General features: G+C 36.0%; 1 protein-coding gene across 3 annotated transcripts in view; it reads right to left on the reverse strand.

Annotated features, from left to right (window-relative positions):
• Window positions 1–3,320: 3,320 nt before the first annotated feature.
• Window positions 3,321–24,729, reverse strand: part of LOC136263404 (uncharacterized) — a 55,382-nt gene continuing 33,973 nt past the window's right edge. For all 3 annotated transcript variants that reach the window (XM_066057916.1, XM_066057918.1, XM_066057919.1), the window contains exons 4-5: window positions 18,933–19,913; window positions 3,321–12,080 (exon numbers count right to left, since the gene is read on the reverse strand). In XM_066057916.1, the coding sequence (XP_065913988.1) occupies window positions 3,493–12,080; window positions 18,933–19,913 (9,569 nt within the window). In that variant the 3' untranslated portion in view covers window positions 3,321–3,492. The remainder of the gene's footprint in view (window positions 12,081–18,932; window positions 19,914–24,729) is intronic.

The following is a 24,729-nucleotide window of genomic DNA, read 5'->3' on the forward strand; positions in this document are numbered from 1 at the left end:
TGTAGTCCACTTCGACAATGACTCAATAAAACAAATATATTCTAAATAATACTAACCTTTACGTTCGATTGTGGTAACCAGTTTTGTCATGCCACCAGATTCGAGTTTAGCCAGTGTGAATAGTAAGAATTAGACTAGTATCGTTTAGTAGTTGGGTTTCGTTTACTTAAAACGTCTATTTAGCTACTTTTTTTCGCTCGAGGGAATCACTATGGCAATTAGTCTATATGGCGATTGAGTGATCACGCTGGCATGTTGAGCACTAGATAATGAGAGTCAAACAGCGAATGCAGTTTAGTGATATAACCCATAGCGTACTAGCTTTCAATGTCTCAGGTGGCTGCAGTACTGCAGGGGGACGTCATTGCAACGTCCGGCTTGGTTACCCACAATCGATGTTAGAAACCTGGCCTTTATAAGTGTTACAGCTGCCTTGTGAGACTCTCCCCACCTATTAGGTGAGTGGTACATAACAGTTATACAACGTGCTCTGCCTGTAAAAACGCACTTGCCTTCGGGCCTAACGGCCCTCAGGCTCGTGCGTTTATATCAGGCAGAGCACTCGTGGCCGTTGTATAACTATATAATATGTACCATCTTAATCTATATATGTACCATCTTAATCTATATATGTACTATCTTAATCTATATATGTACCATCTTAATCTATATATGTACTATCTTAATCTATATATGTACCATCTTAATCTATATACATACCATCTTAATCTATATATATACCATCTTAATCTATATATGCAGTGGCGTAGCCAGACTTTCGTCATGCCTGGGCAATGGGTGGGCAAGCCATTTCCCATGCAACACACGTACACATGCCCATCTTCATATGGACATCAATATAACATTTTTAAAATGCATTATGTATCATCCTACACTACTGCATGCAAGATGACTAATAGAAGCGAACGCCTAGCTAGCTCAGGGGCGGATCCAGGGTCTGGAAAGAGGGGGGGCACCTTGCTGAAAAAAAAGTTGAAGAGCAAAAAAAAAAAAAAAAAAAAGGTCACAACAATAATAGCTAGTTATCCTTTACCAAATATATTATATCACTTATGTTATGTAAAATAAAATCCTATTTATAGCTTCCTAAGTAAGCTACACTTCCCCATGAACACTGTGACTGCTTTATTAGAGTGATTGGTGATTGACTGCTCTATTAGATTACCTCGATCTTATATACATTTTTTTAAGGGAGGAGGGGGGGGCACGTGCCCCCTGTGCCCCCCCCCCCCCCCCCCCCGATCCGCCCCTGTAGCTATTGGCCTTCTAACATATTACATACATCTAGCTACATGTGTCTTAATACCAGACTACAAAGATTCTTGAATTAAAGCACGAGGCGCTCTATCACGTGATGACTATGCTCTGCCACTAGTTGTTAGCCTAGAAAAGTAGAAACAAAAAGAAAAGAATTGCTGACTGAACAAGTACTCCATACCGTTTGAACTGAGCAGTATCCACACGGATTGATGGGTGCTAATTTCACAAATACCTCTAGACTGCTTTGCCTCCAGAGTTTTGACCACACCGATAGCTACCGTGATCACTTAATCCAAATGTAAACCGTCCAGCCTACCATAGTGAAACCAATTCTTTGTCCTTCACTCCTTGCCACAATGCTGCGCGGTTTTTTGTAATCACGTGATCTTGCTTCTATTTATTGCCTCCTCTATTTGTGCACAATCAAGTTACTCGTAGGGAAAATCCCTTGGATAACCCCATCTCTGTTTAGCCAAAAAGAAGGAAACCATCGGCGAAAATGGCACGGTGAGTGTTGTATAAGTTGTGCTATACTTATTCTTGTACAGTGACTAGTTAAGTAACTTTAGCAAAATCTCGAGCTATCCAGCCCACGTCTTTATAATTACTCTAGGAGCTGATGGTGGGGCAAAGAAGTCTGATGCCCGGGCAATGCCCTAGTTTGCCCGGGTTTGGCTACGCCACTGAATTAGTAATTATATCCTAGCTAAGGGGGGGCATGCTGCATGGGTTCCCTGTGAAATTTTGGGGGAAAGTTGCTAGTTGCTAGCTAGTTTTACTTTAAAATTTAGCATCAATTTTAAATTTTAAGGTATTTTCAAGCCTTTAATTAGCAAAAATTCTGCAGCTCCTGGGGGTTGCACCCCCAGACCCCCCTTGAACTTCTAATTACTAAATGGACCATACAGCAAGTTTCATGCTGTGTCCCCTGTATATCAGGTCTACAGTATAGAAAGTCTGAAGAACAACAGATAGGCTTGAGCATATTTATATAGCTAGCTAACAGTGAAATATCGCTAAAATTGCATATCTGAGTGTCTAATTTTCAAAACATTTTCTGTGGGGGCATGCCCCCAGACCCCCCTAGAATGCTCGTGCTTCGCACTTCGCAGAGTGTGCTTTGCACACTGTGCAACAGCTCCTCTCTCATTGGCATGTATATAGTAACAATTTCAACATTATAGTCAATGGCCTGACCAACTCAATTTTCCCTCCTCCGGCCCTGCAGGCTAGCACATGATGGCTAAAAGAGGAGGGATGTTTATCGATGTAATAACTGTGCTGAAATTGTAGCAATGATATGTCGTTACGCACTGAGCCTACTTCCATTTACACTCCTGCTTGGCTATACAGATGCTATCAGCATCATGGGGTGAGCCTATGTAGTTGTAATTGTGCTGTATATGATCTGGTGACTGTATGGCATTGTTTCTGTTATGTAGGGAGTGAGGCAGTGGCAGTCATTGCATATATTTGAACATGTTCCTTCGGTAATAAATAACTATCTCAACATTACAATTTAACATTTGAAATATGTGACTGGATTTTGGAAAAACAATCCAAATCACACGTTAGAACTTTCGAGATAAATGTCAAATGGAAGCAGACCACAATTGGAATCCAGACACAAGATTAGAGGGCTGTGCTGGCTCCTTAGTGGCTGATATGTAGCAAAATCAACAGAAAAAAACACCTGGCCAACATTATCAGGCCATCCACCAGTATACCACTGATTCTTGCCAAGCCAGACCCTTTACAAGGCCAGATACTGCCATTTAAGATCTCTACACCACCCAGAAAAAGATGTCTGTTAAAACCAACCTCGAGTAGTTTGAGTAGTACTGAGTGTCAAAACTAGTAACACAACAGTGTGGCTATCCACTGGTAGTGTTAGTTTAATTTTGCCTGATGTGCGAGTTGGATTGGTTTTGTAAAATCTGGTCACATATACTCAGTGGTCATTGAAAATTGATTTCCTAGGTTAACACATGCGTAATATACATGCTTTCATGCACACACTTTGTATCAAAGCTACCCCTCGTGCATCTCTTAAATCTGCTCATGTATTGTACATAATATGTATGCATATGTCTCTTTACAGATCTTTATAAACCTTAATGGTTTCAAAAGTTTACTTGTAATAGTGTTTTCAATAACAGTCAATATATGTATACCAAAATTTTAACTATATATTACTTATGAGTAAAGCGATTATGTAAGATGATAACCAGCTAATTGCCATGTTGCTTCATAGTTTCCATGTATATCTGACATATCCTGTAAAAAGTTGCTTTGTTGCACACAATTGTAATACTTCAAGAGATTGCATTTGCAGGTATTGCTTAAACACAGTGCAGTGTGAGGTTCATTGCATTTGGTATTACAGGCTTTTTTAAATGAAATATGAATTGCTAGCTTGTGACACAGTGAACTAGACCACTTTACAATAGTTATCAATTCGGGTTGAGAAATGTTGTTGTTTATAAGATTTAATACATTAATATAGCAGTCACTTTCCAGAATGCTTTTGACCCCTTCAATAGTAATCATGTTTCCTGACAAGTCAAGTTCTCTTAATGTGGAGTTATTGCTCAAACATTCACTGATAGCTACAGCTCCATGATCAGATATATCATTAACTGAAAGGTTTAATTCCTGTACTGAGCAATTATTATGTAAAAATGCTGAGATAAGAATTGCTCCAGTGTCACCATAATGCATACTGTTGAAACTCCATGACTGTACTGTTGCATCAAGAATAAGTTGTTCACTCCACCATTGGAAATTGGTCATCCATGATATTTTTAGGTATTGTAATGTCCTGTTCTTTTTGAGACCTTCAACAAGTTTTATCACCCCTATACTAGTTATTCGATTATTGGAAATATTAAGACACTGTAGAATTTTATTGTTCTTTACACACTCACAAACAGTTCCAACTCCATCATCAGAAATCTCATTGCTTGAAATATTAAGTTTTAATAAAGATGTGTTATACTCAATAGTTTTAAAAACCTTTACTGCTCCAACACTGGTTATTTTACTACAAGAAATATCAAGGACTTCAATAATATCATTGGACTTTAGACACTCACTGATACCTATGGCTCCATCATCATGTGTGTTGTTGTTTGAAATATCAAGTTGCAGCAGTGTTGAGTTGGATTTGACAGCTTCGCATATTTTTGCTGCTCCAACACTGGTTATATTATTATATGAAAATGTAATACTTTGCAAATTTCTGCTATTCATAAGACACTCACTAAAAGCTATGGCCCCTTTATCAGAAATGCAGTTATATGAAATATCAAGGATTGTTAATGATGTATTTATTATTAAGGTATCTGCAATGTACTTTACACCCTTATAAGTAATATCATGATGGGATAAATCAAGACATCTCACAGAATTGTTGCTTCTAAGACAACAACTTATAACTGCTGCTTTATAATCACCATCTCTCTCTGACATATCAAAAAGTGTTTTGTTGAAAGTAGCAATTTTTGAGAAGTCACAGTCATCTTTGTTGTTTAAACACAGTGCAGTTGTATTAACAACATAAGCTCCATGGTTATCTGTATTGCAAAGTTCATTAAATGAAATGTTGCATGTTAGCTTGTGACCCATTACTTTATAAATGTTAGCAATCATCATCAATCCAGATTTAGAAATGATATTGCCCCTAAGATTTAGTGTATTAACAAAAACCTTAGTCTCTAGAATGATTTTGATTCCATCAATGGTAAGTAGATTTCCTGACAAATTTATTTCTCTTAATGTACAATTTTCTTTTAGACATTCACTGATAGCCACAGCTCCGTTATCAGTTATGTTGTTATTTGAAATATCAAGTTTTAACAGGGAGGTGTTAATTTTAATTGCTTTACAGATTAATATTGATCCAATACTAGTTATTTTATTGTTGGAAATGTTAAGATTTTGAAGATTACTGCTCCTCTTGAGGTACTCACTGATAGCTATAGCGCCATCATCAGATATTTCATTACATGAGAAATTCAATGTTTTCACTGTAGCATTGTTTTGTAAAAAAGCTGATACAAGAATTGCTCCAGAGTCACCATAATGCTTATCGCATAAATTCCATGAATGAATATTAGCATTAAGATGGCGTTGCCATTCAGATTGGTAAGTATCTTTCCATGATATCCGGAGCTCTAGTAATGTCTTATTATTCTTAAGACCTTCACTAATTTCTGTCACTCCAGCACAAGATATATTGTTATGAGCAATTTTAAGACTGTGTAGAGTGTTGTTGAGTTTAAGACACTTACAGATAGCAAAAACCCCATCATCAGATATATTGTTATGTGAAATATCAAGTTGCAGTAGAGATGAATTGGTTTCAATCGATTTACAAATTCTTACTGCTCCAGCACTGGTTACTTTGTTGTACGAAATATTAAGACATTGTAGAGTATTATTGTTGATAACACACTCACTAATAGCTATAGCTCCATCATCAGATATTTTATTGCTTGAAAGTTTCAATGATGTTATAGTACTATTGTATTGTAAATAGCTTGATATAAGGATTGCCCCAGTGTCACCATATTGATAATTACAGAAATCCCATGACTTAACTGTAGAATCAAGAACAAGTTGCTTCTGATAGGTGTCCATCCATGATATCAAAAGCTTTTGTAATGTCTTGTTCATTTTGAGACATTCACTAATAATCAGTATAGCATGATATGACAAATCATTGTATAAAATGTCAAGTTTTTGAAGTCTGTAATTTGCTTCAATTGCTTTAAATATTTTTATTGCTCCAAAACTAGTTAAAGAGTTTTTTGACACATTAAGACACTGAAGTAAACAGTTGTTATAAATACATTTACTTATAGCTATGGCTCCATCATCAGTGATTTGATTATGTGAAATATCAAGAGTTTTTAATGATGTATTTACTATTAAAGCATCTGCAATGTGCTTTACTCCATTATAGGTAATACTGTGATGGGATAAATCAAGATGTTCCACAGAATTGTTGCTTCTAAGACAACAACTTATAACTGCTGCTTTATAATCACCATCTCTCTCTGACATGTCAAAAAGTGTTTTGTTGAAAGTAGCAATTTTTGAGAAGTCACAGTCATCTTTGTTGTTTAAACACAGTGCAGTTGTATTAACAACATAAGCTCCATGGTTATCTGTACTGCAAAGTTCATTAAATGAAATATCGCATGTTAGCTTGTGACTGATAACTTTATAAATGTTAGCAATCATCATCATTCCAGATTTAGAAATGATATTGTCCCTAAGATTTAGCGTGCTAACAAAAACCTTAGTCTCTAGAATGATTTTGATTCCATCAATGGTAAGTAGATTACCTGACAAATTTATTTCTCTGATTTCATGATTTTCTTTTAGACATTCACTGATAGCCACAGCTCCGTCATCAGCTATGTTGTTATTTGAAATATCAAGTTTTAACAGGGAGGTATTAATTTTAATTGCTTTACAGATTATTACTGCTCCATTGCTGGTTATTTTATTGTTGGAAATGTTAAGATTTTGAAGAGTGCTCCTGCTCATGAGACACTCACCAACAGCTACAACTCCGTCATCAGATATGTTATTATTTGAAACATCAAGTTTTAATAAGGATGTGTTAAACTTAATAGCTTTAAAAACTCTTACTGCTCCAACACTCGTAATTTTATTATGTGAAATATCAAGTGTTTGAAGAGGACTATTGTTGATAAGAAACTCACTAATAACTATAGCTCCATCATCAGATATGATATTATTTGAAATATCAAGTTTTAACAGAGATGTGTTAATTTCAATTGCTTTACAAGCTCTTGCTACTCCAACATTAGTGATCTTGTTACTTGAAATATTAATGCTTTGAAGAGTATTATTGATTCTAAGACACTCACTGACAGCAGTGACTCCATCATCAGAAATGTTGTTTTTTGAAAGATCCAAATATTGTACTGTAGTATTGTTTTTTAAATACGCTGATATAAGAATTGCTCCTGTGTCACAAAAGTGTTCATTGTAGAAACTCCATGATTGAACTGTACCATCAAGGCTAAGTTGCCATTGGTCAGTGCCCGACCATGATATTGTAAGTTTTTGTAATGTCTTGTTTTTTTTTAGACCTCTGCTGATAATTATTACTCCAATATTAGTAATTTTATTGCATGAAATATCAAGACTCTGTAATGTGTAATTGTTTTCAAGGCATTCACTGATAGCTATAGCTCCATCATCAGATAAATCATTACCTGAAAGATCCAAATACTTCACTGTAGTATTGTTCTGTATAAATGATGATATAAGAGTTACTTCAGTGTCTCCATAATGCATTTTAGACAATCTAAATGACTGAACTGTAGCATCAAGAAGGATGTGTCGATTACACCACTGAGAATTTTCCTTCCATGATACCCTAAGCTCTTGTAAAGTCTTGTTTTTCTTGATGCATTTACTAATATCTATCACTGCATTAGTGACTATGCTGTTCCATGAAATATCAAATTTACGTAATACTGTGTTTTCTTGAATAGCATTAAAAATTCTTGTTGCCCCACAACTGGTAATGCTGTTCTTTGATATGTTAAGACTTTGAAGAGTACAACCGTTTGTAAGATATTCACTGATAGCTATTGCACCATCATCAGACACATTGTTGCATGAAAAGTTAAGTGCTTCAACTCTAGTATCATTGTTTTGTAATAACGCTGATAAAAGAATCACTTCAATGTTACCATAATGTTTATTAGATAATTTGAGTGATTGAACTGTAGTGTCTAGAACAAGATTATTGCTATTCCATGTTATACTTAGTTTCTGCAAAGTATTATTCATTTTAAGACATTCAGAGATGGTGATAGCATCATCTTTAGAAACTTTAATATGTGAAATATCTATTTCTTTCATAGTGAAGTTTGTTTTAAGAACTTCAAAAATTCTTAATGTTCCAATATTAGTAATGTTATTTGCAGCTATTTTCAGAGACTGAATTGAGCTGCTATTAAGGCATTTGCTGATATGTATAGCTCCTTCATCTGATATATTGTTAAATGAAAGATTGAGTGTTTTTAGCTCAGAAGTTTTTTTGATAGAGGAAGTAATTGCAAATACCCCAATACTAGTAATTCTATTTCTTGAAATGTTTAGATTTTGCAGCGTACGATTGTATTTAATGCATTTAGCGATACTTGCAGCTCCATCATCAGATATGCTATTAGACGAAAGATTCAGTGTTTTCACAGTACTATTTTTTTGTAAAAAAGCTGATATGAGAGTTGCTCCAATACTACCATAATGTTCATTGGACATATTGTATGACTGAAGTGTATCATCCAGAACAAGGTGACTGGTATTCCAAGATATACTCACTTTCTGCAAATCATTGTTTTTCTTGAAGTATGGTGCAATCGCTATTATGCTGTCTTGGGATATCCTGTTGTTTGATATGTCAAGAGTACACAATTTTAAATTTGTTTCAATGGCTTCAAATATTCGTATGGCTCCAGTATTAGTTATTTTATTACCTGATATGTTCAGACTTTGAAGTGTGTGATTGCATTTAAGAAGCTCACAAATAGATACAGCTCCAATATCAGATACATTATTGCTTGAAAGATCCAGCATTTGTACTGCAGAATTGTTTTGTAAGAATGTTGATATCAGAGCTGCTTCAGTATTTCCATAATGTTTATTAGACATGTTGAATGACTTAGCCATTGCATCAAGGGTAAGATGATTATTATTCCATGATATGATTAGTTTCTGCAAACTATTGTTTCTTTTGAGATACTTACTGATAGCCAAAGCTCCACTTGTAAATATGTTGTCCAATGAGATTTCAAGGGTTTGCAATGTAAAGTTTGTTTCAATGATTTCACCAATTTTTCTTGCAGCTGCAAGACTAGAAATTCCATTACTTGAAATGTTAAAGCTTAGTAGAGTTTTGTTCCTTTTAAGACACTCACTGATAGTCATTATTCCTTCATCATTAATTTTGTTTTGCGACATGTCAAGTTCCATAAGTTGTGAGTTTACTTCCAGGGTTTTACCAAATTGTATTGCTCCAGTACTACTTATGTTATTGGCTGACATATTAAGAACTTGGACTGTGTTATTCGTAAGAAGACACTTAATAATAGTATTAGCCCCTTCATCAGATATATTGTTACTTGATATATCAAGATTTCTTAATGAAAAGTTTTCTTTTATGCTTTCTCCAATTTTTATTGCCCCAGTGCTGGTTATCTTATTTGCAGAGATGCTAAGGTTCTGAAGTGTATTATTGTTCATAAGGAATTCACTAATAGCTATAGCACCATCATCGCATATGCCATTACATGAAATATCAAACTTTAATAAACTTTTGGTGGCTATAATTGAAGTAATAATTCCTCTTATTCCTTTACTAGAAATATGGTTTCTTGATAAATTAATTTCTTTTAAGCAGTGGTTATTTTTCATGTAATCACTCAAATATATAGCACCTTTGTCTGATATTTTGTTTTGTGACAGGTTAAGACATACTACTTTTTTATTGTTGTACAAAATTCCAACTGTAATCTGTACTCCTGTGTCCCTAATGTTCCTTCTAGATAAATCAAGTACTTCGAGTTCTGTGTTAATCAATACCTTATTCCATGAAATTTTTATACACTGAAGTGTAGTGTTGTGTTTCAATGATTCACTTACTGCAATTGCTCCAGTAGTAAATATATCATTGTTTGAAATGTCAAGTTCCTTTAATGTGGTGTTATGAGATAAAATATTGGCTATTTTCTTAGCCCCATTGTCTGTAAAGTGGTTATCAGATATCTTAAGTGACTCAATTGTATTGTTATTATACAGAGCAGTTACAATCTCATCTATGTCTACTCCCCCAAGTGATGACCAGTCTAACGCAGTAAGAATTTTTGGCTCAAATATAGAGCAGTAGACCTGCCACAAGAGAGGTGAATTGTTCCCAAATAAATCAATATGCTTTATGGTTGATGCTTTCTCTGGATACATTGTGAAAAACTGTTCTAGTATGCTCATGCCAGTATCGCCAATATGACAGTTTCTGAGATTGATAGCATGTATTTGCACATCATATTTGCAGATGTAAGATAACAATGTTGAGACATGATGAGGATGTAATCTTACACTGTGGAAATTGATTTCTCCATTCTTAAATAGACAAAAAACGTCGTTATCAACTATGTCACTTTTTGCTTCTACAAAACACTGAAACAAGTGGAGGCATTTAATTTTGTTGCACTTTATATCTTTTGAAAGCTTCAACTCCAATGTACCTTCTTTAGATTTGCATAAATAATGATTAAACACATGAGAAGTTATTCCATTTATTCCAGCATACATCATCCACACGAATTGATAATCCCCATCCCAAAATGAACTTCTTGCTAGTGGTAATACATGCTTAGAAGAGCAAACTGTACTTAAATAAAAAGCAGCCAAGTATTCTTGCATAGTAAAATGTAAAAAGTTAAATGAAACAGTTTCTCCATGTCCCCTGTATGAAAAATGCTGCACAGCTTGTAACAATCCATATCCATTTATAGCTCCTTCCATAGTATCAATAACAGGAACACATTTCTTGATTTCATCATATGTGAAAGCTAACTGATTGCTTTGTAATGATGTAAAAGCTAATTTTGATAAATTGCAAATAATACCATAGACATCGGGGTACCTAGGTAAATGTTGAAAACAGTACACTTCTGTATTTAGACCACGTGGAATTACTTCAAGTTTAGTCAAGTTTCGGTATATTGTATGGATGATAAAATATTCATTAATTTCTGTAAGTGTTTCAGGTAATTTGCTGTGAGCTTTAAACAAGTGCAAAAGTACTGCTAAGTGAAGAGGAATATAAAGCAAACTGTTAATGATGGGATGGCACCTGAGGTAAAATATTAAATGCTTCTGCTTATCAGGTGATCCTCTAAGTGAATTTACAATATATTCATCACGTTCTTTTTGAGCAAACCCTAGAATTTCAATCCTTCGGTCAACAATGCCATGTAAATGTAGTGAAGCAGAAGGTCGTGAGGTAACCACCACTACAGCATTGGGAAAGATTTTACCTTTTATTAGGTTGGTAATAAATGATTTTTTACGTAAACTGTCAGGATACTCATCATAACCATCCAATACCACACATATGTGCAGTGCTTTCAACTGTACAACCAAATTTTCAAGCTGTTCATCAGTATAGTTCAGATCACACATGCTTTTCATTATGTACTGAGCTAACTGGAGTTCTGATTTAATCCTTTTCAATTCAGGGTGTTGAAGAAACAGCAAAATTAATATTTCTATGCCATGCAACATTTTTTTCTTAGCCCAAAGGTAAGATATTTCTTTAGCCAGAACCGTTTTTCCAATTCCAGGTGCCCCTTCTATTAGAATAAATTGTGGTGCTTTATTATCTTGATTATAACTAGGTTCTACCAAATCACTGCTGTGACAAGTTGTAAATATTTCCCTGATATTTTTAGTAACCCTGGTATACAAATGTGAACTTGAAGCTGATCGTGAATGAAAGGATGTCAGTTTGTCTATGGCAGGAGTACCACCTTTGCAGCGTTTGACTACTTCGATCAACTCTTGTTGTGTTCGCCTACCTTTGTAATGTATTAATGCAACATTCACTATAGTTGCAGGCTGGTTAGGTGGCCACTCACAATCTGCATTACTGTTCCTTGCTTTAATGTAATCCTCACGTAGTGTTTCCGCTACCTGAACAGAAATACTTATTGGACTTTTGCAAACTGCACCCATATCTAATCCAGTTTCTATATTAGAAAAATATAACGTTTTATTATTTTAAAATTAAACTGTATGCATCTACATTTAATATGCATTTATTCAGTAGATCAATCAGTATAATATGTATATATAATAGTATATACAACAGCTGTGAAGGATTTCAATGATATTTATACCAAAAGTCTGAAGGACGTAGGCTTTAGGGCTGTGGGTGTATATATATATATCAGCAAATACTGAAGTAGTCATGGTATAAATGATATTACACATTCACCTAATAGACAAAACTAGTGTTGTTCCAGTACCAGCTTGTTATTTCAGTTCCAGTTCCAGAATCATAAACCTTTGGAATTACAGTTCCGGTTCCAGTTATAGAACTATATAACTGTTAGAATTACAGTTCCAGTTCTAGTTCTGGAACCATAACCTTTAGAATTACAGTTCCAGTTCTAGTTCTATAACTACAACTTTTAAGATTACAATTCTGTTTATAGTTCTGCATATATAATTAGTTTAGTGCTCCGTTTCTAAAACAATGCACAGTGTGCGCTAAACTATGTGTTTTGATTTGAATGTGTTATGTATCTAGGCAGAGTAAATAATACAAAACTAACTATACATGAAAAGCATTGATGCTCCAAGGCTTTTATTATGAGGGATGATTTGAAGTTAATTATCAAACATTAAACTAGCACATTTCGGAATGACAGAAACACCTAGGTAGTGAGAATTATTGGTTTCACTTCTGAAACAGTGTTGCATTAGGTGTATACAATCACTGGACTGAATATGGACTAGACCAGTGGACAGACCACATGGACTGGACCAGCGGACAAGCCATGGACTGGACTAGTGGATAGACCATGGACTGGACAAGTTTCTTTCTTTTTATTGCAAGTACTTAGGAAACTTGTTTTAACTACAGTATTTTTTCCCACAGCAGCACTAAATTTAGACTATTCATGTGGTGGACCTGTCAACTTGCAGCTTGTATATGGAAAAGCAAGATCGACAGATAAACTACAGCTACTTAATTTTGCCTACTGGAATTCCCATAGCATCTGTTAGAGGATGCATGTCGATTGTCACTACTATATATTAAATGTTTTAAAAAAAGAAGGATGTTGGACGCACACGTACACACACAGAGCTAAGAGTTTAACTGTAAATGGAAGTATTTAATACTTCAATTTTTAACAGCTATTTTGCACATGTTTCAAGATTGACTAGCAAACAATTCCTGCTCAAAGCATTAACACAAGTTGTTATTTGTAAACAACCCTAGAAAAATGAACAAGCAATGCAGGTGGGCAAAGTTGATAGGTTGATTTGTACATGCATAACAATATCATTTCTTTTATAGGAGTGTAGCTAAGTTCAATATGTTCAATATGTCAAAAGCCAAAATTATCCTCAGAAACAAGGAAGAATTAACAATGGTTTCTTCAAGCCTGAATATTTATATATAAGGCATGAGTCCAGTTGTCCAGTCCCCCAGTTCAGCCCAGTGTTTCTAGCTATATAACCTTTTACATCATTCTATTGACTACTTATCAGTTGTTGCTTTTATCAGCACACTAACTGTAGTTGTGTAATGAGCATCGTATTTGCTATTTTTATTGGTAATAACTAAAATGATTATGACCAATTTCAGCTCCAGTATTGGTTCCAGTAGTTGATAAATTTTCTTTTAGTTCCAGTTCTAGTTCCAGTGTTAGGAATTGTTCTAGTTCCAGTTCCAGTATTGAGAAAGTAAGATTATCGTTCCAGTTCCAGTTGTAGTTCTAGAACTGGAACTAAAATAAAATTGTTGGTACTGGAATTACTTTTAGTTCCGGTACTGAAAACTGGAACAACACTAGACGAAACAACTGCAGACTAACCCAAATTTTATACACTGATATCTGATGATCACCCATACATGGCTAATACCCCTCAGAATGATAATTATTCATGCATCTCATTATGCTTCACCACACGATGTTAGGTCTTAAAATTGTGGGTTTAAAATTTTTCCAATACATTAAGACTCAGACAAGGGCCAACACAATGTTAGTGCTATCAAAAAAGATTTCATGTTAATTGTATAACTTACATTCCTTTAATCACTGGGAACAAATTCTAAACTAGTGTTGTACATTGTAAGGCTCCCTGGAGACATTTAAAAATGTGTTTCAGCCATGTTTATTTTCCCTGGTGGATGTCTGTTTCATACGATGAGCTCTTAATCATGTGAGTAAGTCTTCAATGGATCATGCATATTAAAATCAAGCCATCAGGGTTGAGTGAGGTTGATTATATACACTGTTGGATTTAGTGTAAGAGATGCTTTCGATTGGCATGTATGTTTTAGCAATGCCATCTGAAAATTGTTCTCTGTACAAGCCCTATGGCTAACATAAATGTGTTGGAACTCCTCCGATTAAGACTACTGACTTTGATATTGCGACAGTAAGTACGCAAGTAATAAGCAAAAGTTAAAATGTTACCAACATGGTTTGTGTAGAAATATGCTTCCACACATCTCCAAACAATTATTTAGTGATCATTTATCATAGAGAATAGTTTATTTTTGATGACACTCAGAAACTGTTACAGTAATACTGAGTAACATAATGTAATGCTCCATGTCACTCAATATAATGAGTCAAAACGTATCATATCTTTAACTGGTTGGGGATCAAAGCCATGAGCAAACTGCATTCCATGATATTGCCAGGGAATGTACAAATTATTCACCCAAGTGGCGCCTTTGAATGTTCATGCTAAAGTAGTATATTACATAGTTATACAATGGCCACGAGTGCTCTGCCTGATATAAACGCACGAGCCTGAGGGCCGTTAGGCCCGAAGGCAAGTGCGTTTATACAGGCAGAGCACGAGTGCATGTTGTATAACTGTTATTTACCACTCACCTAATAGGTGGGGAGAGTCTCACTAGACAGCTGTAACACTTATAAAGGCTAGGTTCCTAACATCGATTGTGAGTAACCAAGCCGGACGTTGCGATGACGTTCCCCCTGCAGCCACCTGAGACATTGAAAGCTAGTACGCTATGCGTTATATCACTAACCTGCATTCGCTGTTTGACTCTCATCATGTAGTGCTCAGCATGCCAGCGTGATCACTCAATCGCCATATAGACTAAGTGCCAGACTAATCGCCATAGTGATTCTCTCGAGTGAAAAAAGCAGCTAAATAGATGGTTTAAGTAAACAAAACCTAATTACTAAACGATACTAGTCTAATTCTTACTATTCACACTGGCTAAACTCGAATCTGGTGGCATGACAATACTGGTTACCACAATCGAACGTAAAGGTTAGTATTATTTAGAATATATTTGTTTTAAGATGGCACCAGACTAGTAAGGTGTATAAGTACGTTTATATATATATGTAGACTAGAGTTGTGGCCACCCGTGTTGGCTTTTTCGATCGCCATTGGCAGCTTGTAAACATTATACGTATTGGTGATGTTATGGCCCACAATCGACCTTTACATGTCAGGCTATAAAAGAATTCGAGTGATCTGTGAAGTGTCTTTCCACCTATTAGGTGAGGTGTCATAGTGGTCTTCGCCACCGGCAGTTGTGTTATGCTGCACAAAACCGCAGCTAGTGCAATATCTGTATATTGCACTGCGGTTGGTGCATTATACCTTATAATGCACTCGCTGTGGCCTACAAAACCGCAACCAGTGCATTATAAGTTATAATGCACTCGCTGCGGTCTGCAGCAGTGCAATATACAAATTATGGCACTGGTGGTGCCTTTGAACTGCCCATGCAGAGTGGTACATATAATTGATATACTGCCTCTATTTCTTGTTAATGTATTCTGGGCATTCTCAGAATTTACTTAGCTATCTCCTCTGCTATAAATAAATGTAGTGACGCTTTACAGAATCAATTCTGGGTCTTAGTTTGTGAATTATTGTAAAGTTGAACCAGTGTTAAGCGGTGTATTTGGAAGTGATGAATGAAGAAGGTCACAGGATAGTTTATATTGCTATTTTGATTGATAATAGACAACTGGTGCAACATAACGTATGACCATCCTTAATGCTAAAGCATATTGAGATGCATAAAATTTACATTGTGGGTTTGAGTTTAGCATAAACTGTAACATATTAGTATAAGTGCTCTTGAAGGAATAAGTATTTGGGTGACTTAGTACTCATAGTGTTTAGTGCACTGACTAATTATTTTCATGATGTGGGGATCATTTTTCTACACAGCACATTCAACCATGTGACAAGATAGTGCAGACATCTCAAGGTCATTAACCTATATTCTTAAGTACTTGTACTTTTACACCTTAGCCTACGGTACAAACCGGAGACAAGTTAAATGCGCTTTGCGTGTGCATTTGACAAAAAAATGCGTCCAAGCGCAACATTGTCTGACAAAACGCGTCTACACGCATTTAATGCATGTAACAGCAACTAGTAGTGCATTACACTGTAATGGTCTGTGGCTACTTAACAGAGTGCTAAACAAAGTATACAGTTCCTACAGCAGCTATGGCAGGGTATGACACTGCTGCACCGACTATATATGTACGTACGTACGGCTTGTCACCACCATGCAAGTACGTAATTTAAATGACTATCAAAATGGCTACGAATATCAGTGTCAGTTACATGGAGTTGATCAGCTATATTAATATACGTACCTTGTTTATTCTCCAGCCTTTTCCTCACTGGCTAACTACTACTATCCGTTATTCTCCGTGACACCATGCATACATAACCTAAGCGGTACATGGTGCGAAACTCAAAATGGGTAGATAGATTGTTAAATAATGTACTGCTACTACTTGTGTTAGTCTTCTACTGTTCATTAATCAGTAGTAGCTGAATAAAACGACGTGCAAAATCGATTCACCACTGCCCTATTCGTCAGATGTGTACGCATTGTTAGCGCATGCATTGTTAGCGCATGGTGCTTTGTACACAACATGGTCTTGGAAAAATACAGTACATGTCTGTACATCCCAGTATGTAATGTCAGCCAGTGTTTAGCCACATCTCCAAAATGGCCATGGCCGTTCGTTGTCTGGTGCTTGGGTTCATGATGTCAGTGTAGCTGCACTTCTCAGTTCGTGATAGAAGAAACCGCTTAGTGTGTAAGTTAATTTATGCATACATTATCTGTGGTACAAGAGCCTGTGTGATATGTGTGATTCTCACAGAAAAAAATAAAAAAATGCGTGTGCATGCAGTAGCCATAAAGGTTACGCGTTTAGACGCAAACGCAACATGCAAAACGAATTTAACTTGTCTCCGGTTTGTACTGTACTTTAAACATCCTTAACAGGGTCATGTGGGTAGAAATGGTACTATTAAAACCAACATAACCCATAATCGCTTGTCAGTTCAGAAAAGCATTTTGTATAAGATGTATAGTGTATGAATAACATTCTGTGAGTATCATAGCCCACTCTTTCATCCAATGATTGATGTTTAGATACCTTTGTATAAAACTAAAGAGTATAGGTGTGTCTTTTAACACCTATTAGGTGAGCATGCCCGAGTGGCATATACTTATACCATAGTTAATATGCCTGCACCTTGGTATAACTATTGCATATATTTCATACAGTATGGTATTAGAGATCATAAGCATTTGGACTTTCCTGGCCAAAAATATCACCCCAAAATCAGCCTCACAACACCTTCATGGAACCTTGGCAGTATTGGTTAGGTATAACCAATCCCAAAAGTGTCTTCAGAGCAGCCAAAAATGCTTCTGATAAGTTGCTACAGAATTGAAAAATATTAATTTTAAAGGAATTTTCTATTGACTGACTGACTGACTAACTGACTGACTGACTGACTGACTGACTGACTGACTGACTGACTGACTGACTGACTGACTGACTGACTGACTGACTGACTGACTGACTGACTGACTGACTGACTGACTGACTGACTAATGCCTTCAGAGAAGCACAACTTGATAATGGCTGGGGCTACAGGCTTGATTTTTGACTGCTCAACATTGCTTCAGCCCAATTGGTGCCTTTTTGCATGCTGCAGTTATGTGCAGTACATACAGTGCATGCTTATGGACTTACCTTTGTCCTCCCATTCATCTTTGCAAAGTGTCGATTTGCAGTAGCACCATGTGATGGTTTCCCTCGTTTGTCATGGATATCATCTGTATTTTCCCCATAGTGAATGGATTGATTGCAGAGGAGCTTTATCTACTGTTCTTCGTTTAAAACTAAGTGTAACGGGCTGAACATAGCTGTAAAAGAAGCATAATGACCACTTGGCAAATTGGTTGCTGGACATGCATTCAGACTTAACTAACCATAACTAACTAAGTCTGTGCCATTCTTTCTTTTGATGTGTTATGTGTGTGTAACTGTTCACCAGTCATAGTATTATGTTACAAAAAAGTAAACAAACATGTGTAAGGAAAAATTAGGAATTCTAAGTGTTCCTTACACTTTATTATATATATATACATACATATATAATACAAACCATGGCTATGAGGTGTATATTGCACTTAGGCCATCATTATATTGCTTGTTACCTGTCACTTAGTGCAGCAAAAACTGATGCGGGAGGGAGGTGATTATTGATTATTAGTTTACAGTTGACTACCGATCTTGAAAGGTGCAAGTTTATGCAGCCTGTTCAACATTAGGTACCATACTTATATGCATTTACCTTAACAACTGAGTCATTTTGTGCCTCCCTCCATACTAAATAGTAAGTACATTTACGTGATCAATAATCAAATAATTAAGATTTGGTGCGGCTACTTAAAAATTGATGTGGGTGGTGATGGGAAACAAGGAATAAAATAATAATGGCCTTATATAGAAAGGTAACAGATTAGCTCTGTATTACTGTCAACTTACCATAGCCATACCATACCATAGTCTTTAGTTGGCTAACTAACACATACTGGTTATGCTCTTTGTAACAAATTCCTACTCCGACTATTTTAGCTTCATCAAGTTCATATTTAATTCTTAGTGAAGCTGCATGTGGCAGCTGAGATCTTTCCGCTATTTGTTCAGGAATTTTCCAAAAAAGAAATATTGATCCTTTGCCCTTCAGTTTGATGCTCATTTCTGATTCAGAAATACCTGTAAAGTCTGAAACAGCTTTTTTAGATCGTTGAAGGTCACGATAAGTAATTATGTGTGGATCACCTAAGATTTTAGCATAAACAAAAGATCTGTCTGTAGACTGGCATTGTTTCATACACCATTGTAATTCATCTGCAATTGGTTCATCGTAAATGGATTCCTCATAATTTTTAATTACTGTTTGAGCTTCTGGAATACTTTTCACTAGCCAATTTAGAAATTCAACATTGAGTGGTGACAAATGTCCTTCATTTTCTAATGTTTTAACTATCTCTTTAATAGATTTTGCATTTTCAAATGGTTTAAATTTGACATGTGGATGTAGTTCCAAATGTTCAAGAATTATGTTGAAAGAATCTGAATGTTTTCTTAGTAATTGTATAAGCTCAAATAGCATATCTGCATAATTTTGTGCTATTTTGCTTGAAACCATATTGTGTTCAATAATATCTCTGTCTGCCTGACTTAATTTGATGCTTCCTTTTAATTCATGCATCAAGTATGGTTTGTTGAGAATTTCTAACAATGATTCTATACTTGCTCCATGATGGTTTTCAAACCAATATGTAAGAAGCCTTTCACATTTCAAAATGGGATTAGTTTCAGTCTTATCAATGGTGTTAATAACTTCATCTGGAATTTTTAACACTAAAGCTACAAGTATCCACTGAAATGCCAATCTTCCAGAAATGCAACATATTTGATTCACTTTATGATCACACAGTTTGAAGTTCAGTGGTTCAGTGCCTAATACACAAAATAAATGGATGAAATGCATGACAGAATGTAAGTAAAGCATACATAGTCAATTGTTGTGATTAAAAGCAGCAAGTTAACTTAAACAATATATAATTATTCTTGCATAAAATTGTACTTTTTATTAATCAAGACCATATCATTAACAGGATAAAATAATAATAGCTCTTCATTATCAAGAAACAGGTAGCGGCCATCATTGCACAGTGCTACACAACACATCGCACACAGAATTATATGGCTTACCTGTTTTCATTGCAATATCCCTTTCATTACACCTATCTACTGCCCCCACACACATGCACAATGCAGAGTACATGAATATCTACAATACTCACGTGTATTGTTTGCTTTTTGTGGCCTACATAGTTCATGATACTGTTCTGATATGGATGGCTACTTCATTGTTTTATTGTGGCCTATATAGGGATGGATATATATTTATATATTCTGTTTAGGCTGTACTTTCAAAATAGCCACAGGGGCATATATGCTTTTGAGCAGTGCTCAAGAATCCCTTTTATGTTGCTCAAAATCAACATAATGCTCTGTAGTTGGCTGTTTATTGGAGTATATCAGCCTTCCTGACTGCTGTATCAAATGGTATGATAGTACCTTTTAAGTAGGAATCCCCAAAAATGATGTGTGCCGCCTAAAATGTCACCTTCAAAAATCATCCTAGAGACATCTTATGCGATGAAATCACTTTTACGGAATAATATTAGTCCATCTAACATCAAATACTGCATTAAAATCAAGGAAACACTAATAGGCGGACGGATATATAATTTTAAAAAAGTGGCTAAAACTTGGATTTTAGACTGATCATGACTGCCAGCCTGCCTGACCGCAGTCACAAGTCTAGAGGCCAAATAAAGCAACCCATGGCTATCATTTTATGCTACAATAATAAATGTGCCTTTTGGGGTTCCGATGAGTTTGCGCCTTGTCTTTTCTTTTATCTTCAATCAGGCTCAGTGTCTTCTTGTTGCAATGAAACCATATCAAGGCGTTAATTTTCCCTATCAACACTTTCCTTATGCAGCATAATTATTAGGATACCACAAACTTATATAAGTGCTTACATTTTGTACATACTTTTATGCATTTATTTATTTATTGAATTTAATATCTGTAACTTCATTAATGTCATGCCTATTACTTAGTTAATATGATCTTGGTTGATTAATAACGATTGAGCACCGAGACCACATCTCTTAACAATCTATTATGATGACATGTCCTGTTATTGGCCTAGCACAATGAAAATATGAAATAGTGGTACACTCCTAGCTAACTCAAGATACTCTAATACAGCAGTCACCCTAATAGAACAGTCACACACGTATACCTGTATGCTATAACAAAAAACCAAACAAACTAGTATATTAATTTTAAAATAAAGTGGGGATCCAAGCAATAAAAAGTAGTGAAACAAGAGATGAATGATGGTATTACAGCATAGCTCGGTGGGAAAATCTCTACATTGGCATACACAGTAGGGATTTTCTCACCGAGCTATGCTGTAATACCATCATTCATCTCTTGTTTCAGTACTTTTTATTGCTTGAATCCCTACTTCGTTTTTATTTAATAATAATATACTAGCTAGTTAGAGTAAGTGACTGCTCTAATACAGTATCTCAATCCTATATTTCCATGAAGTGCAATTAAAATGATAACATGATACATTTTCTTGATATAAAATGTAGTAATGTGTTCATGTTTTGCTGTATTTTTGCATGTGCATTGCGCATTTTAATTAAAAATCTTGAAAATTATCCTATTATGCTGGCATAATGCTTGATGGGTTTGCTACCCTATTATGCTTGAAATTCCTATGTATTATTATGGCAAGCATTTTTATGGCACGCATGTGTGTAAAATGTTGAGTAGTCATTAATTAGAATCTAAGCATGAGGCTGACAAATGTAACATTATTACATTTTTGGTGATGAGGATGGCTCATGGGCACAGTAAAGAATTTGACTCAGCTAAAGAAACAATACAATACTTCCATCAGCATTTTGAATTCTACTGTATGGCCAATTACATCAAGTCCAAAGATGAAGCCCAGCAAACCCACAAGAAAGCCATGCATTTTTATAACTATGTTGAGGCAAACTGTCTTTGTCAAACTACATGATTTGTTAAGTCCTAATGATATTGTGATGTTAACACTGGACCAAGTGGTAGCACTACTGACAGCACACTACTGGCCTCAAACTATTGAGATTTCAGAACGCTATAAGTTCTCCAAGCATACGCAGGAAGATCAAGAAAGAACCACTGATTTTATTGCGCCTTAAGCAAGACATGCAATTTCGGTCAGTAATTGGACACTGCCTTTTGCAATCAGTTTGTCTGTGGTTTGGGCAATAGTAAATGCCAACATGAACTCCTCAGTATACAGGACCTGACACTACAAATGGCCATTCAGAAGGCCACTGCAGCTGAGACAGCCACAAGGGAAAACTGGGAATATATGGTGCTTCAGCAGAGCGATTGGCAAGCAGGGAGTTGCACAAGATGTCTGCCAAACTTCTATATTATCGCTGTGGCAGGTCTGGCCACCAACCAATGCAATACAAAATGTTTAAATGCCGCAATTGCCAGAAGGTTGGGCATTTGGCTTCAGTGTGTCGCCTACTGACCGACAAGACAAGGACACTGCCAAGGGTAAGTGTATTGGATCTGTGCAAGAGACTGTTGAAAGTGATGATGACGATAGTAATGACAGCTCAGGGTACTTGCATAACATTTTACAGTTAGGCACATGAGCAAACAAGTTTCTGCTCACAGTAGACATCAACTCAAGACCAATTGGGATGGAAGTCGATTCAGGGGCAGAACACTCTACTATTCCTTTGTCAATCTTTGAACAGTTCTTAACAGATGTGTGTGTGTGTGTGTTAAAGCCATCTCGAGTTTCCTTATACCACTTTGATAAATCCCCACTGATTGTCACTGGGGAATGCAAGGCTACCATTAAAATCAATGATTGTACTATCTCAGCAGTGTTTGTAGTGGTAGATGCAAAGAAGCAGCCACCCCTCTTGGGAAGTGATTGGATGGCATTGCTTAACTTTGACCTTATTTCACTGATTACCCAAGCCACCACTGTCCTCCACCACACATGATATGTGATTTATATTATTACTAGCATTAGTACCTGCCCTACGTGCAGGACCATCTCCACATTATTAAACATTTTAATGCCAGACCAAGCATTAAACACCAGCACTGTTCATGTAGCTAGGTAGTGTGCATGGTGATGTCACTTTTTTTAAAGAGCATGAGATTTCCTTATCATCCTGCTGATGCAAAACACCAAAGTTGATTGTTTGTGGTTTTGACAGGAATGCAGTTCAATTACTCAGTGACTTCAACATACTGTAAAGAACAAGCAAAAGCATAGGTACCTGCTTTACATGCATGACAACTAATTTGATAATAATTAATATATTGGGAACCAAGCATAAATAATATTAGCGTTCTATATTTGCTGTGTTTATAGATAGCATGCATGTCGATAGTGCTTTAAAGTACATGATCCTTATGCCATTTCATATTGAAATAAAATAAGCATGTAGGGCTAATTAGTTAAACTGCATGCGAGCTAAGACTATTGCATACAATAATATTATACCTACATTACAGGTAGTGTACGCATGCAGCTTCACGATGTTTACTGTACTGTCAATAAAGAGAAATGAAATTGGGCATAATTTAAAGCCAACACAATTTGCAATTATAGTTACTGCATGGCAAGCAAAAGTTCAGAACTTATCCTATGCTACTTCATTGACAGCGGTGGTTAGTAGTGTTGCACTGGGACAAAATCACTATTCCTGCAGCTTGTGAAATTGAAACTATGGCATGGTTAGCTTCAAGAGGACCATGGTTAGTAGAAGGGAAGAAATGCAGTAATGCCTTAGTAACCAGAGTTGTGATCATCCAACTTAGAAACCACATCTCAATACGCATTGTTAACACTACCACCATGCCTATAACACTCTACCATGGTACAAATGCAGCCACTGCATGACTTTTGAAGAAGTTAGTGTTTATTCCCACAGTACTGAGGGAAGAGATTGTGAAGTAAATGCATGAAGGTGTGGCAAGTGGACATTTGGGACAAGATAAGATGCTTCATCATCTCAAGTAAAGATTCTACTGGCCAGGTCATTACAACGATGTGCGCAACTGGTGTCAGACATGTGCAACCTGTGCCTCTAGGAAAATGCCAACACACTCTTCAAGGTCATCACTAGGTTCAGTCTCAGCTAGCTATCCAACCCAAATGATGGCAGTCGATCTGGTCAGTCCATTGTCTGAAAGTGACAGTGGTGAATATTTTTTCCTGCTGGGTGGAAGCCATACCAGTACTTAACCAAGAAGCTTGTACAGCAGCAGAAAAACTAGTTGATGAAATGTTTTTGAGATTTTTTGTCCCATAACAGCTTCATTCCTATCAGGGAAGACAATTTGAATCTCAGCTGCCAAGTGAGGCTTGCAAACTGTTGCACATTCATAAAACTTGACAACACCTTACCATCCCCAAGTGATGGACTTGTCGAGAGTAGGCTTGAGCCAAATATGCTTTGAAAATTTCCTATTATTATTTTGAACAGTGCTCAAAAATCCAGCCTATTATGCTCAAAATTATGCTCAAAATTATGCTCTCAAAATCAAGATTATGCTTGAGAGCTGACTGCTTTATTAGAGTATATCTGCATTTCCTGACTGCTGTATTAGAGTAGGTGACTGCTCTATAGAGTATATATCTCGATCTTATTTCCATAAA

This window comes from Dysidea avara, chromosome 8, assembly GCF_963678975.1.
Source record: "Dysidea avara chromosome 8, odDysAvar1.4, whole genome shotgun sequence".
In the NCBI taxonomy this organism is placed as follows: Eukaryota; Metazoa; Porifera; class Demospongiae; order Dictyoceratida; family Dysideidae; genus Dysidea; species Dysidea avara.